The sequence below is a fragment of the Terrapene carolina genome, unplaced genomic scaffold (genome assembly GCF_002925995.2).
Source record: "Terrapene carolina triunguis isolate 2854851 unplaced genomic scaffold, T_m_triunguis-2.0 Scaffold175, whole genome shotgun sequence".
Classification (NCBI taxonomy): domain Eukaryota; kingdom Metazoa; phylum Chordata; order Testudines; family Emydidae; genus Terrapene; species Terrapene triunguis.
Window position 1 is genome coordinate 2,987,091 of NW_020664526.1, and position 18,031 is coordinate 3,005,121.

The 18,031-nt window shown below is 41.0% G+C and overlaps 1 protein-coding gene across 3 annotated transcripts in view; it reads left to right on the forward strand.

Annotated features, from left to right (window-relative positions):
• LOC112107632 (leucine-rich repeat flightless-interacting protein 2) overlaps nt 1–18,031 on the forward strand; it is a 185,254-nt gene that overhangs the window by 127,535 nt on the left and 39,688 nt on the right. The window contains exons 11-13 of one of the 3 annotated variants that reach the window (XM_026654004.2): nt 2,747–2,827; nt 5,691–5,756; nt 11,250–11,327. The exons of 1 other annotated variant lie outside the window; for it this stretch is intronic. In XM_026654004.2, coding sequence (XP_026509789.1) covers nt 2,747–2,827; nt 5,691–5,756; nt 11,250–11,327 — 225 coding nt within the window. Of the gene's footprint in view, nt 1–2,746; nt 2,828–4,552; nt 4,598–5,690; nt 5,757–11,249; nt 11,328–18,031 lie in introns of all 3 variants that reach the window. One more of the 3 variants, XM_026654005.2, reaches the window with a different exon arrangement.

Sequence of the window (18,031 nt, forward strand, 5' to 3'; positions counted from 1 at the left end):
AAACAATATTGAAAATAAAGCATATGTCCTCTTCATGTCACACTACCTCTGACATAACTTCAGCTCCCTCCTTTGTAAAATGGGAGTAATATTTACCTATCTCATAGTGACAGTGTGAGGATTAGTGAAGGTTTGTGAGGAAGCTTTAAAGATGGATATCACTGAAAAGTGATTATTACTGAGAATAGAGCGTCATGTATCTTGACTGAAGTATCATGAGGAGGAAGGGGGTTGTAACACAAGACCTTTGGGGTAGGGAAGAGAAGAAAAAGAGGAAAAGTTTTCTAGGAACAAACATCCTCTCTTTTGAGCATACCTGTGTCTCATTTTTGAGACTTGCATTACAGAAAGGCTTTGAAGGGGTCACTACAAATTCACTCTTTACTATGAGATTAGATGCAGTGGTTTTGTATGCATACAGAACTGTCACCTTAAGTAAACAGCCTGTTGGGTAAGCAACTGTATTGTCACCCTTGTTTGTAAGTGGCCTACGGAACTCTGGTGAATTATGGAGGTTGCATCTATTCCTCTGTGCAGGATTTTTACCACCTTTTCCCTTTTGGATTGCTCCTGGCAACTGGTTGTAACTTCACACACAGTCATATTGTGTGGAAACAAGAAGAAAGATCTGCAAGAAGACTTCATAGTGACTGCACTTGCTTGGATCCATTAGCTTCTTCATAAGATGTACCTGTATCTCCCTTAGAACCATACAGATTTACATCCTACCCGTATGTTTAAAACAGAGAACAGGTTTTAATTTGCAAATGTGTTGTTTGTGCATGCAAAGCACCAAGCCGTTTAATTCTTAACATGACTTAACCATAATATTATATGTTACTGTATGCTACATTACAAGTATATAATACATCTCATTTTTCCTAAAGCTTTTGGGAAACTAATAGTCCTATTAAGTGTTGTAAACTGCCTTTCCACTACTTGAAGGCCTGGACCTGGCATGCCTTATTTGCCTGCCCTATCCCCAGATATTTATAAAAGACACCACAGACTGCTGCAGATAAACCCTTGTGCTCTACCAGAGGGTCACCCCACCTCAAAAGCTGCCTAAAAGATATAAAACAACATTTGAGTGTTTGGAGTGAGTCTCACTTCATCTCTTGCAAGTCTTTACTAGAGTTTCCTACAGCTTCTGTCAGTATCACAGAGATCCTTCATCCATAGCCTACTTTAAAGTTGGCTGTTGGTATTTTTCCCCATGTCTGCCTAGAAATTACATTAAAATCTCCCCATCTAACTAGTTGGGCCAGCCAGATGCAGAACTAAACAGATGCAAGCTAGCTACTGGAATTGAAGCTGCTGGAATGACACAACGGAAGATACTTCATTTGAGTGGCCTAGGCCTGCACTTTTTTTTTGTGCTTCTCATTGTCGCACCTTATCTGACAGTGGGTTGTTCCCTGCTTCTGTTAGCTATGGCATATCAGGAAAAAGGCTTGGCTTCTCACACTCTGGATGCTCCCCAGACCACTCAGGTGGTCTTTTGACACCCTGTATTTTTTGCTCTATATTGTAGAGCACCCAGCCTTCCAAATAACTCTTTGGGGTTAGAGTTTGGCAGGTTTTTACTTCCTAGTTTTACTAGGTTTCTTGTTTAACTGAGTGGGAACAGGCCTTTTGTTAAATCTGGTTTGTTGCAGCCTATCTTGGTTCTCTATTCTACATTCTGCGGCTGTCAGGGTCTCTCCTGTTCAGCAGGGAAGGTTGGAGGTGCTGATAATCAGCCTAAATCCAGAAAAAGCAAATAATTTTGTCTTTATAAAAACTCACCTTCATCTTCATAAGAATTCCAAGCCGAAGAATGCAATCCCTTCTCTTCTCTCCTTTATCTCCCCCATTCCCCTTTGACTCCCAAGTCTGAAGCTATGGAAAAATAATTCTAGGAAAAGCTGTTGCTGGCAGATTTCGATCAGTGATGCACAAAATAGTGCAGCTTGTTTGTTACTGAAATTTGTTCTAAGAATCTGAAATACGATCTATTTATGATAGCTAAATGAGAGGTGCCTCTGCTGTTTTGTATACATTGGTAATTCCTCTGCACAAGGACAAGACAAGGTGATAAATGGTATTCATAGATTTTTGGCTAGGCTTCAGAGCTTTTAAGCATTAAACTGGAGGATATAGTGGATGAGAGTAATGTGTTCTTTCACGTGAGGTCAAATTTTCAAGTGTCTAAGTGCTTACGTGCCTGAGGGCTTGTCTATACTTGAAATGCCACAGCTGCACTGCTGTAGTGCTTCAGTGTTGACACTACCTGTGCCAATGGGAGGGGTCACCTATTGGTGTAGGTACTCCACCTCCGTGAGAGATGGTAGCTAGGTCAGTTGAAAGATTTTTCTGTCCACAGAGTGCGGTCTACTCTGGGGGTTAGGTCAGCTTAACTCCCGGGGCCGAAGCCAAAGGCCAACCCCGCCGCCCGGGTCTGAAGCCGAAAGCTGAGGGCTTCAGCCCTGGGTGGTAGGGCTCAGGTTACAGCCCTCCTCCCCCGCACCCCCGGCCCAAGACTAAAGCCTTTCAGCGTTGGCCCCCCGCCCAGGGCAGCAGGGCTTGGGCAGGCTCAGGCTTCGTTCCCCACTCCTGGGGTCGTGTAGTAATTTTTGTTGTCAGAAGAGGGTCTCGGTGCAATGAAGTTTGAGAACCACTGTCCTAATTTAAAAGAATTAATACAGAATTTGACAATTCTTTCACATTAAGCAGAGTTCTCAGGTTTTTCTTCCTGTTGAAACAGGGTTCCTACTACTGTGACCTTGGTCTTCGCAACAGTGGCTTTACTTCCAAATCCCAACCTTCTTCCCAAAATGGAAATAGGGTCTGTCGCTGTCTGTTTCCCTCTAACCTTGACTTTTTTTGTTTTGAGTTCACCTGGACAATACAACCTCCTGTATTCACACAAATAATGATAGGACCTTGGAGCGAAGTAATGACTCTTTTGTCGATCTGGTTGCCAGGAGTGTCTAGGTCTTGTGTTTTATTACGAATTTTCTTTGTACATTTTTCAATTTATGTCTGGAATGGGAAACAGAGATCTGTTTAAGACAGGTCATGATGTTGATCTGTGCCTCTCCTTTTCCTGCAATTGTTTTATTTTGCTTTTGACAGTTGTCATAAATTTTGTCTTGGAAAAGACTGCAAAATCCCCATTAAATATTAGTAGTTTATTTTAGCTGAGACCACTTCTCTGTTCACCTTGCCAGTCTATTTCCTGTTGGCACATGTGAGATAAAGCTGCAACCTTCCCACTCTGTGTAATTTACAAGGCAAATGATTCCTGTACTAGTGCAAGAAAATCACTAAGCATAAAGCCTTAAAATCCTCTTGGAGGTTGAATTGTCCTCTCTGCATGCAGGCAAAGTACAGTGTGTCTGGCTGGGTGAGGGTGCTGTTAATGTATATACAGCACCGTATTGTGCCTTGTGTAGTTTTGCTGTATGTGCACTCTGAACTTAACTCTCACCTCCTGGGAATGTGTATTACTAACAGTAATGTCTTTTGTGAATGCACCTCCCTGTTTCTTTTATTTGATGGTATCCAGTCTTATAATGTATGCAAAATTGTCCATCCTGAGTCTGAATAATTAGATTTTGTCGCTTTCTGTTCAATAATAAAATAGGTCACAGACGGTTCAAAACTGTCTTGAGTATTTTAAAAATCTACCCTCATAATTTTCCTGTCTCTGTAGGTATTGTACCAAAGTTACTTATGTTTTTGAATTGCTGGCTTTGACTGAAACTAGAATGGTCATAAGCTCTCCTGACTGCTGTACATATAGGCAAGGCTAAGATTTTGTCATGGATATTTTTAGTAAAAGTCAGGGACCAGGTCATGGGCAATAAAGAAAAATTCACGGAAGCCCGTGACCTGTCCCTGACTTTTACTAAAAATATCTGACAAAATGGGGAGCCTCTCGGTAGCTGTGGGGGCCGGCTGGGAGCTCCGGGGGCCCACACCACCCATGGGGGCTCAAAGTTCCAGGGTCTCCCTTTCCCCTCGGCTTGGAGCTGTGGGGTCCCACATGATGGTCGGGGGCAGCAGGGTCCCCCTTGACGCCTGAGATGGCCGGGAGCTGCGGGGCCCTGCCGCCTCAGCAGGTGGGGGTACCCTGCATTTCCTGCTGCCTGTGGGCTGAAGTCATGTTTTGGAAGGCACGGATTCTGTGACTTCGGTGACCTCCATGACAAAATCCTAGCCTTACATATAGGTCTTTCTCTTAGACAGTAGGAGAGGATTAGTGACTAAAATAAGTTATTCGGTTTTGCTTCTGCACTCTCTGATATCCTCCCTTCCTGTAGGAAACATGCATATGTCTACTTTATACTTAGTCTTGTTTGGACTTGAACTTTCAGGTTTTTAAGCACAGATGGTTAATACAGTTCTGTAATACTGTGTACAATATCTGTACATTCCGCTTCCTTGCATTATAGCATACCAGTTTTAATAGCATGATTAGGTCTGACCAGGATGATTAATCCCAATATGAACACTTTTTGCTGTTATCCATTTTTATATAAAAAAGGTTTGTGCTTGTCTTCCCCAGCCCTCCTTGCTGTACAGTGATGTTCTGCCTGCCAGAAGTTACAGGGTTTGTTGTGCTTTGTCATTTTAACCACAAATGCAGAAGCTGTGCACTCACCCATGCACATGTTGTCTTTTGCCTTTGCAGTTTGTTGAGACCATCTTGTTGGTCCAATTTATTTATATTGTACTATACTGTCATTTTAGTATATGATCCTTTTGAATGGAATGCACATATGCCCATGGTGCATCTGTCAACTCTGTTTGCTGGTCCTACATTTTACTCCCATTGGAATTCTGCAACAGTTGCTTATGGATCTGTAACACTTCTGCAGATTTCTAATTGGAGTAAGACATTTCTGTCTTCATTTTGGTGTCTGATGTAGGACACTGAAATATGGACTAGAAAGAGGCAACATCAATCCTGACCTATACGAAGTGGCAAAAATGTGTCTTGTTTGAAAACAAAATATACCGTGTAATGTTTCTTGCAGAATACATTCCCACTGTTCTCCTGTGTTAGCTGCACACTCAGTTTAACTTCATTCTCAAGTCTTTACAGTGGTGATAGGCAACCCTACCCTGCATTTTCGGAGCCACATAACTAAGCCAGACATTGGTGTTCTAAAATGGAACCACATGGTAGCGGTTTAGAACATGCTTCCCCACCAACAGCTTCCTATTAATTCAGTAACTAATCTCTCTTTTTCAATTAAATTTACCAGGAATCCACTTTTCTCTTTTCCTTACACTGTTCCAACCCAGAAATATTTGGTTTAGCACCACTAAAATTATAAGAATTGATGTTGTCACTTTATAGCAGGTAATTTTAAGTGTTAAAGTTGATAGTTCGAAAAAGAACTGTTAATGCATGAATGTGTGAAGTTTCTGATGACTTTTTGATCTCTCATTTTAATTCTGCACGTGTTCTGTAGTGTTTCACAGCTCACTGGAGCTAAGAATTAGCGGATTCATTCTTCACTTGCATGCCATACGGGGTTTTACAGGAAATGCCCCTGTTGTTTCTGCACCTTTGTTCATTCTCTTCTGCCTTCCCCCCCGCCCCCGTTTGTGCTGCACCTTGCTATCTTGTAATGCTCCAGATTAGAAACAAAACCAAAGTCTACCAGTTTTGTGCTGACTCTGTTTTTTAATTGTAGGCGTCTCTGTATGATGAGAGCATTTACAGTGGGAATCGTCGATATAGTGCCTCTAGTTCTCGTGCTGTAAGATGTTTTCTGCATTTTTCTGCTGGGCCTGTCTTCAGTGTTTTCTCCTATGATAACCTGTTTTACTAGAGCGTAGTTTTATCTGTATCAATGGGCAGTATAAGATTACTGGCCAGATAGCTGCTGATGGAGAATTATGTAAACAAGACTGGGAGCATCACCTCTACAAAGTTCCCTCCATGTAGATTCACTGGAGACAAATACTAAGTGTCCTACCTGCAATTGTCATACTACACTGTGCAGGGGTATCACCTATTAGTTTCAAGATGACGCAGTATAAGGGGTTCCCCTTTCTGGTGAAAGGAATCTTAGCTCTGCCTTTGAATTCATTTGCTGTTAAGAAAATTCAAAGCATCAGCTGGAAAACCACATTTATGTAAGATCCCCCTTCTTCCCTGGGGCTCCATTTCACTTTTAAATAAACTGACTTCAGCTAGCTTAATTCAGTACCCCCATGCTACTATGTTTCCACTTAGAGTATGTGCCAGACTTGTGACTTAGTCATGGTTTGGGGTTCATTGTCTTGTAACATGGTATTTAACACCAGGTGACTTAGGAGGATGATAGTCTCTAATACTTGCTAGGGTGAGACTGGAGAGCTCAAGGAATCATTTATGGGAGATGCTTCTACCCATTTAAATCTGACTCTGGTCAGAAATGACAATTTATTAGCATTTAATGGTTGTTCACTGGCTTATTTAAATGAGCTAGGGGATGGGTAGGGCGTCGTCCATTAACTAGTGGACAGGTTACAAATATCAGCATTACTAGTAATACCCTTAATGTCAATCGCAAAACACAAGCTAAAGATAAAGACACCCCTTCTCCTCTCAGCCAGTGTCCCCATGTCAGGTTTGGAGCCATTTTGGTGCGGCAGTGTGAGGAAACTTATACTGCCATTGTGCCTGCTCTGAAAATGTAAATAGAGACCTTCATTGTTCAGTGCTTCCCTTGTGAAAATCTTAAACCTTCTGCATTATTTTCACCAGTAATTAATGACAAATAGATATTCTAATGCTCTCTTATGCGTTCTAAGTGTTGTCCTGTTCTTAACTTAGAAAAATAAATTGAAATCGTCTCTGTAATTCTAATTCAGCTGATATTTTCACTTTATCCTCGACCAGTACATGACATTCTGTTGCAATCAAAAGAGGACTTGCTAATAGAACTGTACATTTTATCAATATTATTCTGCCCTTCAAATTAATTTGCTTCTTGTTTTCATTTTGCTCTGTTGCAACATCCATTGATGGTAGGTTCTAGCAGCCTGTAATCCAATGGATTTGCCATCTGGACAGTGCAGTCATGTTTGGTGGGTGGAGGTGTGTGTCATTTAGACACATATCTCAAAGGATCATATCCTGCAGTCCTGATTTGGGCAAAACGCTCATTTACTGTGGATTCTGAGCCTGAGAGCTATTTCTCCATCTTGTTGAGACATGGAGCATAGCGTTTTGAATGGAGAATGTTTAGGCTTGGAAGGATTAAATTTTTATCAGTAAATGTCAGTAAATTCAATTTCACCGACCACACAAGTGCAAAAATATTTCCATTGATTGAAATTTACAGATATACAAAATTAACTCTAGTAAGTTCTCATGCAGCATTTTTCTTATTTTGTCTATTTTGACCCATGGTATTGACAATTTGTGTTTTAATGGTTATAAAGCTTTAACTTTTTATATCTCAATGTCTACGGTCATTAAATAATTGTCTGGACCCCCATAATTTCCCTCAACTGTGAACATTTAAATAGATAAAAATAAACATTGATGATACCCATGGAAATGATTTAAAAAAAAAAAAAATTCTGCCAAGCCTAAGGATGTTGTACAAAGACACTAATGTCCGTAGTATCATTCTCTTCTCCTCTCTACTGTGCCACAGATTCTGCATGCTGGTGAAGAATGCAGTCTCTCCAGTTCTAGTGTAGCATGGTGCTTTGTAATCACAAGACAGTTGAAATATGAGGCCTTTGCCTCCCGACAAAGGTGAAAGTAAGCCAGTACGGTCCAGTATGGCCTACCGGCAAGAACGGGTACACAGCTGACCATTCTGGCAGGGGGCAGCTTCCCCAGGCCAGCAATTTAAAAGGGCCCGTGGCTCCGGGCAGCAGCCAGAGCCCCGGGGTGGCGGCGGCGGTGGCCGGGAGGCCCGGGGCTATGGCAGCGATTTAAAGGGCCCAGGGCTCCTGGCAGCAGCCGCAGTTACCGCTACCATGGGCTCTGCTGATGATTTAAAGGGCCCGGGGCTCCCCCAGCATGCTGCTGCCAGAGCCCTTTAAAACACTGCCAGATTTAAATTGCTATTTAAAAGCCCCAGGGATTTAAAGCCCCCACCCCTTCCGGTTGAGGCCCCACCCCTTCTGGTTGAAGCCCCACCCCCTGCTCAGGACCCCGGCCCTGCATACCGGTAAGTCCTTTAAGTTATTTTCACCCCTGCCTCCAGAGGAATATCTTGATTACAGCTTTGCACTGACACAGTTATGCTCGTGGCCGTGAAGTTTATAGCTTTGCTCATATCTGGAAGAGACATTTCGGCAATTGTTGCCAAGAAGCAGTTCCTGAAGAATGTTGGAGTCCTCTTCCTCACTAGCCAAAGACACTGAGCGAATGTGTAGGACAAAGTGGTATGTAGTTCTTCTTTCCTTGCTCACCCCCAAATTACTGACCAGAGGGCACTTAACTCAGCAATCCATCTTTTTCTTTTGCTAATGACATTTTACAAATTGTTTTCCCACAAGATCCTTAAATACAGAGAGCAGCTTTATCCCTGGTTATAAATGCTAAAGCAAGGAGAGGAACAAATGGGAACGAGGTAGCTGAGAAACAATAGTTCACTATTAGACTGGTATGAGCAGTTACATTTCCCCCATAATATATTTCAAGAATAATTTCTTACATTTTTGTTTTACTTAATGTATATTTTTAATAGCAGTGATGGAGCAAGACTCATCTAACAGGTTTCTTAAGGGAATGGAATCCTTAGGTATTTGCTCTGACTTTTCTGAGACAAAGTTCAATAGTCAACACGCATGAAGCTTTGTCACTATCTGCAGAATATCAAGAAAAGCAGGGTTTCAGGGTGCTCCTATCTCCTTTTTCCATAGCTTGTTGGCTGTTATCTGCTGCCAGTGTACTGTCTTGAAGTCACACTTGTTAAGCTTATGGCTCTGTTGCAGAAAGGACCATTTCTGTCCCAATCTTGAAAGTTTTTTTCCTACATAAGCTTCAATTCTCATCTTGTTTTAAAAAACAAAGCAAAAACCACACACACAACCTCCCCCAAAAACCAAACATCCAGCCAAGGGGGAAAAAACAACACCCCCCACTAGAAATTGCATTGCTACCCACCTGTAAAACAAAGTAAGTAAGCTTCCACTGGCCTTTTCACCTTGAGGATACTCAATCTTGTCAGTTCTCTCAGTAGCTGAGGAGTTGAGGATGGCTTCTCTACTGGCCCAATTGAGTTACGGAAGTTGGTATATTTTAGTGTTGTCTGTCTTCAGAAATTATTTTAATAGAAAGAAACTACCTTTAGCATCAAGGTGATTCCTCTTCAGATTCCAATAGTTGTTTAGAAGGTCAAATTTAAAGCTTAAATTGTCAGCACTTTATTCCAAAAATAGTCTTATTTACAAAATAACCACCAATATTATTACAAAATCATACTGTCTCTCACACACCACTGTTAATACTATTCAGAAATCTGCATCTCGGATGACATCTTTGATTATAGGAATTCATTGACAAGGCAGTCAACAAAAGGTCAGTCTTGTCTCCAACAGCATTTGAAATGCAATGAGTCATAAGGCTTTTTGATCATTGAAGGACACAATAAACAGGGCATGCTATGTGTATTTCAGTTCCTGCTTTTTTAACAATCAAAATTGCATTTCTGAAAAATTACATTCACAGTTGTCTTTGAGGCAGTAGTGACAGAAACAGTGTCGCAGGAAATGAGCATAAAGACCACTTGTTTTTTTGGCTCAAGTGTGTTATAAATATGCTGAAATCTTCTTTATCTACACCTGACAATTCATGTGTGTAACAATACGGTACAGTGCAATAGGGTGTCTGATTGCTGCTGTGGAAGTATGTGTCACGTGTGTGGGGGGAAATAATTCGGAAATTCAAATCCAAAAGAGATTTCAATTCTGATTTTCTAATGGGTAAAACTCCTTCCTTATTTTATACTGTTGCATTCTCCACTTTCACCAGATTCCAGCCTGTCAATGTGGTGACTAACACGATAATGTCTCTGACTATTTTCGCCTAAACCTGTCGGCCACAAGTCAACACTGTCAATTATATCTTGCTCTGTAGAAAGCTGCTCTTAGGAACGACTAGAATCCCTACGTCAGCAGGAGATGGAGGCCGAAGGGGTGATGCTCTCAGTCTATAGGAGGGTACAGTTCTTACCATAGTATCTGCATCCAATCAAGAAGAAACACTTATTAACCACGGAGGTTTCTTGCTTTGGGTATTGAGCAAGTGTTCATTTTGTAACTGCACAGTATTGCAGAAGAGGGTGAGGGGCTTGTGGCACTTTGGGGTTTCACCCAGACCAAAAAGGGGTTCTCTTGCCACATGCCCTGTAACCCTGGGTACCTTTAGGCTGTGCAGCTTTGGCTGAAAGCCCTGACACCAGCAGTATACTCACAGCACAGTGGTCTTGCCCTGCGCTTCCACCAGCCCAGTTACTCCTTGCAGGGCATCCCCAACAACCCTTCTGGACCCGAAGTGCCCCAAAACATTCTCACTTGCAGCATCCAGTCCTCTTACAAGACACTCACAGAGATGCCTCCAAAGAGCCAGTACAAACAACTTGTTAGCCCTCTATGACTGAGCAGTAAAAGGGACTTGCCGCTGCAGAGGAGATGGTTTTGGGGAGACTAGTGTCTGGAAGGTTATTGGAGTCATCCTGCAAGGAATAAGTGGGCTGGTCAGTGCTCAGGGTGAGACCATTGTGCTGTGGGCATACTGCTGGTGTCAGGGCTCTCAAGCAAAGCTGCACAGCCTAAGGCACCCAAGGTTACAGGGCAGGGGCTGACAGAACCCCTTACTGGTCTGGGTGAACCCCCAAAGCATCACAGGACTGAACAGAGCTAGGAGGTAAGATCTGCTAATGAAGGAATGGGATGGAATCACTCCATACATACAGAAATTGAAGGAATGTCTGATTGATATCTTAAACTTTCAAATAAAATATTAAGTACAAATATCTCTCTGCTCCACATGGTGTAAGAGTTAAACCAAAACCTTTTTACTCAGTCCATTTGCTGTACCAATTGCTTATGCTGACCTTTTTGTCTAAAGTAGGTGTCTGCTCTTCAACTTCAACCTCCTCTTTCTTCTTTCACAGCTGCATGTACCCCTTTTGTAACTAACCTGAAATGGCATTGTTCTGACTCTTCTATTGCTCTGATTGCTCCAGTGCTAATCCTGTTCTTATCTCTGCTTACTGTGTTCTTGGGGTATTTGCGGGCAGCCGTCGGAGTACAGCTGCTACCTTGGCTCCGGATCTCGGGCATCTTCTAGAGCCAGCTCTGCTCGGGCAAGTCCAGTGGTGAGCACATATCTTTTCTCTTTTTCTCTTCCTCTGTTTCAACTGCTTCATTCCTGTGTTTCCCAAGGCTTCTTTATACTTGTGCAGAAAGAGTGGTGCACCACTGCGTGGTGTCAGACAACTAGTCAACTGCAAGTTTAATTAACTCTATAATACAATATTGATCATAACTAAGAATCAGTGAGCAGGATCAGAAAATACAAAGGAACAGTGTGAACCGTAGCTAAATCCTCTAACCAAATAAATATTAAGTTTTGGAGAAGCATCCCCAGACACAACCATACCCAATCTAAGATGTGCTCTTCCATCAGTTAGCCATCCCCACATGCACACATTCCTTGCCCAATGTCCTGCAGATTCTATGATGACGGTCTTGCCGAGCAGGTTCCATCTTCACATCTTGCAGTTTTCAGGGTTTCTTCAGGGTCAGAGGTGCACAGTACGCTCTGACAGGCCTCGTAGCAGGTGACGCTCCAGATAGCACAGAACTCAAAACTGCAACAGCCTGAGCTCAGCAGAGTTTACTAGACTTGGAGACTGCAACAATTATGTCAACAGGATAATGGTACTTGTTAGTTACCGAAGATATTGGGGCTGGCTCAAAATTTACCCTGCCTCCACTAGCAGGGTAATCAATACCTGGCTGCTGCCACAGCCCTGCAGTTTAATGGAATAAATAAATAGTGTAATAATTTTGTAACTTAATCAAACTTCTTTCAATTTAACTACCTGAAACATAACTTCCCTCCCTCTCCTGCATCTTTTAGATTTTTTTCTGACCTGCTCGTGGTGCATTTTTTCCCCGGTGGTGGTTTCAGTCTTCCCTATTTCCTCCTTTTCTCTCCTACCTCCTTGTATATCTATCTTTCCCTGTGTTGTTCTCTACCTCTTTCCAAATATTTGGCTCTTTCTTCCCCCAAGATCTTTTAATACCATATTTTTTTAACTTGTCCAATCTGTCTCCGACCCCTTTTCTGCCCACCTAATCTTTTGTATGTTCCCAGACACCCAAGAGCCGGAAGATTAGCCCTACTAGCAAAGACTGCTATTAAAGATGAGGGGGAGGGAATGCACTGTACAATAGCAATACCCTTGTACAGTATGGACTCCACTCTTGCTTGGAATAGAGGATGCTGGGATTACTGCCAAAGTGCTGTCCTTGAACCTTGCTTGGTGAGTCCATAATTCTTATTAGCAGTCCGACCAGTAAATGTCATTTTACTAGACAAAAATATCATAGAGGTTTTGGGCCTTACTTGAAGAGACATTTAATTATTTCAGAATTTCAGACAACTTGTATACCAGAAAAAAACCTCTCCTTTAAGCAAGGTTACTCCTTAGCTAACTGCAGAATTCTATAGTCCTTAGCACCAGGTTACCTATTAAACATGCCTAGAATGTGGAATTTTAAAGAGAGCTATTCGGGCTTCCGCAGAAAATGACAGGATCATTTGAATAAGTTTCACCTGTACTTTTTGTGCCTATGTCTTTTGTATCATCTAATGCCGAAAAAACTGTCTCAACAAAATAACCATGCCACAAAACCCTGTCTTCAAAACAACAAGGAGTCTGGTGGGACCTTAAAGACTAACAGATTTATTTGGGCATAAGCTTTCGTGGGTAAAAACCTCACTTCTTCAGATGCATGTCTTCATAAAGTTAGTATAAAATATAAGAAGAGATGGGTGTCTCTGTATAGTTAAAAACTGATATTTACTGTGAGTTGTTAGCAATATGTGTGAATTTGGAGTGGCTATTCTGATATGGATTTCCCTTTCTCTTGATGTGTACTGTAGTCATGCCTTGCATTCTCCCTGCTTATTTGTCTTTTATCTCCATTTGGAAAATGTTTGGTGTATGCTTCCTGTGGGTATCCTGTGCTTTCCCATTGTTTCTTGATCATGCTGCTATTTATAAATTCTGTTCTTAATTATTGAGATGGAAGAGAATTGTGTTTTCAGTCTACAGTACTTACATTGAATATGCATAAACCTACTCAGTAAAGAAAAGACATAAATTATGAGTATGTAGCCTTTTTTAAAGAAAAAGGGCATAACTTAGTAAGTCATCTCTTGATCTGTTAGATAAGATGTAAAATTAAATTTTTAGAAATCCCTTTTTAAACGTGATAAACCCATACGAGATCAGGGAAACTGGCTCCTAGAATGGACAATTGCATAGAGATTTTCACCTCCCAGCTAACCCACATTGTAGTGACCAGAGTTAACATCTGATAGCTGTGTTGTGGTTTAAATGAGATGAGTTGATGATTTGAGTCCAGTTGCTGCCGAACAGCTGAGTATGTTGCAAAAGCTGTTGCTACAGTTGGCACTTAGTGGTTGTGACGGTGTACCCCATAAGGCTTTATGGAAATATGCTTATGAATAACCTTTACATAGCTATGTTACATGGCATATGTAGCATAAAACATATTCCAGTTAGGTCATATATATATTCATAAGCATATTTCCATAAAGCCTTATGGGGTGCACCGCCACAGTGTTGTCTGCAGAAAGGCTAGGCATTGAACACCATTTAATTCCTAGAAATGCTGCCACAGGGTTAAGCTTGAGGCATGTTGGTAGAGCATTTTGAGCAAGCCAGTGCTGTATACGTTATGTGGATAAAGATAGAACTTCAGTTTCCAGAGACATCAATCTAGCATCTTCCTTGCAACTAACCAAACAAAAAAAATCATCCACAGGCAGAGAATACGAGGGACCCCAGACACCAGTGCCTGAGGCCCCCACAATGGTAGGGAAATACACTCAGATAATTCTGGCAAGTGACCCACACCCACATGCTGCATAGTGAAGTAGATTATAGCAAAATTCAGTTTATAGTGGAGTAAGTCTTGAATTTTTCCAGTGATTTTCAAAGGGCTATGAGTCTGCTTGACTGAAGCATCACTTCCCTTTTACTAAAGTTTAACACAAGTGTAATTATGCTAATTCCCTTAGAATCAATCATTATTATCTGGCAGATACATGCTGCAGCATTTCCCCATAGGGAGCGAAGATGTGGGCTTTTAGGAGGAGTAGGAAGATGACATGAATGAACACCCACTTTTAGTAGACATCCCCAGTCATAATAAACTCCACCCTGAGTGTATGCTTCTCCTAGGTGAGGAGCTGAAACTTGAATGTTGTGTTAGGCCTTCCCTTGGGAGATAATTTTAGAAAATACTTACACCTCCTGTTTCTTTTTGTAAAATACCCAGATAACAGGATAAGTTTGGGGCTTGTTAACTTTGATTATTCCTTTTGAAAATAAAACAAATAAAATCTGGTACCAGTTAATTCTTGTAAAGGTCACCAGTGAATGTGGTTCCCAGTTTGGAAGCCTGTGTATTGATGAGATATAGATATGAGAGTGCGTGATAATATGAATAACAAATAAGACTACTTTGAGGGTCAACTTAATGAGGGTCTACTTTATATGCTACACTACCATTGTGGGAACCGAAAATCACAGATGTCTCTGACCTGTCAGAGGCAGACATCAAGACTGCACTGCTGAAGATGGCACCTGGAAAAGCAGCAGGTCCAGACGAAGTCATGGTGGAAAGTATCAAAGCCTTGAGAGAGTTTCGTGTATGCTGGCTCAAGTGTGTCTTGTGTGCAGTTTGGAAAGAGAAGACGCTCCCAAGAGGATGGAAAAAGTCCATATTGGTACCAATATACAAACAAAATGGTGACATATACATTCAGAGTAATAAGGAATTACATTGCTGCCCCATTGTATGAAGATGTTAGAATCATAGTTGCGTTTGTCCAACAGTGGAGCCCATTTTAGGAAAGGAGCAGTTTGCTTTTAGAAAAAGAAGAGGGACAACAGAATGATGTCATCAGGAGTGAAACCAAGGTCTTCAATATCAAAAAGAAGCTGTAAGAGAAGAGGCTGAAATGGTATGGGTGTGTACAAAGGATGGATGAAGGGGATCTTGTTAGGGAGATGCTTGAGATTAAAGTACATGGGCGAAGAACAAGAGGATGGCCAAGAAAATGGTGGATGGACTGTGTATGGTAGGATGGAGTGGATACATAGCAAGCATTGGACAAGCAAGCCTGGAAAAGACTGATGTGGTGATGCAACCCCAGCTACATGGGAAAAGGAGAAGAAGGTCGGGACGGGGGGTATAATGAAGCAGTCCCACTTCACACCAATAGATGTCTGAACTCAAAACTTCAGGGGCTTCCTCCCAGGAGAAAGAGACAGATCCTTTGTAGGTCTAAATTGGGAGGGGTTTGAGTTACTTCAATGATGCAGAAAATGAAGTGGAATTCCACGGAAACAGCTGACTTCAGGTCCGATAGTGTGAACAAGTTTAAGTGTATTCAAGTCAAGTGAGCCAATATACTGCACAATAAATGAGCCAAATTTGAAGTGTCAGTGAGAAGAGGGCTGGTACATAAACCACTGTGCCACTCAATCTGCTGTTCTTAAATATGCAATCTAAGGATGTTTCAAAGTGAGCTGGAGTTTGCGGAACAGTCTATATTGTCTTTTACATGGCTTTCTGACATCCTGCATGTACCCTAGATTATGTTAAACAAAGGTTTTCCCAAAATATAGTTAGCAGCAGCTTGACTTCAGGAACGTTGTTCATTCTTATTTCTTACACACAATGGCTTCCATCCCAGAAGGATGCCAAAGCAGTTTAGAAATAACAGTAAACAGAGAAGAACACTATTGAAAAGCAACAGAGTATGAGTGAAGGTGTATAGCACATGACACAACAGTGCCTAGAAGGTAAACTTTTGATGGACACGACCCCACTTTATTTTACAGAAGGGATCAGTGGAGCTTAATGTCCACGCAAGACTTTGATGTTTTAAGATCCCTTCCTTAAGAAGTTCCACTCACTAAAGTCCATAGAATTCAGTTGATGTAACTATGATATGGCATTTTTCTGTAAAGGTGCTCTGTTTGTTGTTAGCTTGCCATAGGGGTTACTTATTAACATGTAAACCTGGTTTTGAAAGACTTTCTTTCATTAGGTAGTGATAGTCTTCAGGAGTTTGTTTTTTGGTTCTTGCGTTTAGTTCAAACAGGAGTAGAGCTGTCCTGGTATGAAGTTTGGTAACATTGTACGAAACTCTGTACAGAAAATTTTCCCATAAATAACTATGTATTTGACTCCGGGTGATTGACTTTCTGACATATGTATCAGCATGAAACAGGACTAAATGTAGGCTTGTATGATCTCAGCCCAATAATGATTATTTTAAAATTGTACTATTAAAAATAAAAACATTTTTAGTTTGAAAATGTATTACTGAAAAATCCAGTCTTTCAGGGGGTTTTTTGTTTGTTTTTTTTTATCTTGAGGAGTTACTGAGAAATGGATCTCTGGAAAAAAGATCTTTGGAGGTAATTTCCTAATGCTTTAAAAACAAACCTTGCATCATAAAGTTCAGGGTACAGATGCCCCCCAGGTTACGCAAACCCGACTTATGCAAATCTGCACTTACGGGAAAAGTTCCGTAAGCTAGAAATAGTTGGGTTTTTGTTTTTTTTTGCATAATTGTCGGGTATACGTTTCCAACTTACGCAAAATGCAAGTTACGCAAGGTGTTCTGGAACGGAACGCTTGCGTAAGTCGGGGAGCGTCTGTATTTCTGATTTTTTTTGAAATGATATGGTGAGGATTTTCAGCGCACAGCTAACATACTGCAGCCATTAACCTGAGAGTAAATATTGGCATTTTTAAACAAGTACTTAATGGCATAATAGTATGTAATGGTTCTGAAGGATCTGTGGAGTTTTTACAATGCATATAATATATCAATAACATTTTTAAGTGCCATTGAAAGCTGGATTTCAACCCTCCAGGAAAATTAGAATGAATAGGGACACTAAGGTACTTAAACAGTTAAGGAGAAGTCCAGGTATTGTGAGAAAAATAATAAATATGTAAGTTGGCAGCATTAAAATTAGCTTGGTTTTCCCATCCTTACAGATGTATGTATTCAAGTCAGCACACAACCGTACCTATTTCCTACCCTGGCTAATTGTGCTGAGAGAGAAACAAAACACAACTAAATGGTATTAAGTTTTCACAATGTATGTTTTGAAGGAATGGAGTGCCCTTGAAAGATACTGATTTCTCAAATTAAAGATTGGAAAATGTCCCTCAAACTCATAACCTTTTCTCACTACTCCATTTCTCCACCCAGCACTGATTTCAGCTCCTTTTTGCAAAAAACTACAGTAGCTGCACCTGCAAGCAATTGTGCAGGGCTAAATCTGCATTCTCAAGTCTTAGTGCTGTGAAGTTTTTAATATGCATGCATGTGTTGGGAATATAGTTGGTAATATTCAAATGATATACATCAAATTATAATTAATTTCTATATTTGCATGTGTGTGTAGTTAAACTGAAGTGATAAGATTATGGTACTTAGTCAAGTTTGCTGATTGCAAGTTGATCTGGTGCTCAGTTAATCCCTTCCATCATGTGACTGCCGCTTTATTTCCCACTCCTGTCTCTGTGTGTATGCACAATAACTACATGCTAATATAACAATAAACTGCATAGTTTTCTGTATAAATACAGATCTTCAGGATAATGCTGGCAGATTTCACTTTCCATAAATCTTCAGTAATTAAGAAAAAATTGGAGGTAAATCCTGATCATGTAGATTAGCCTTTCAAATGCTGAGAAAAGAGGAGAGTGTCACTGTATGCTATTAAGTCTGGAA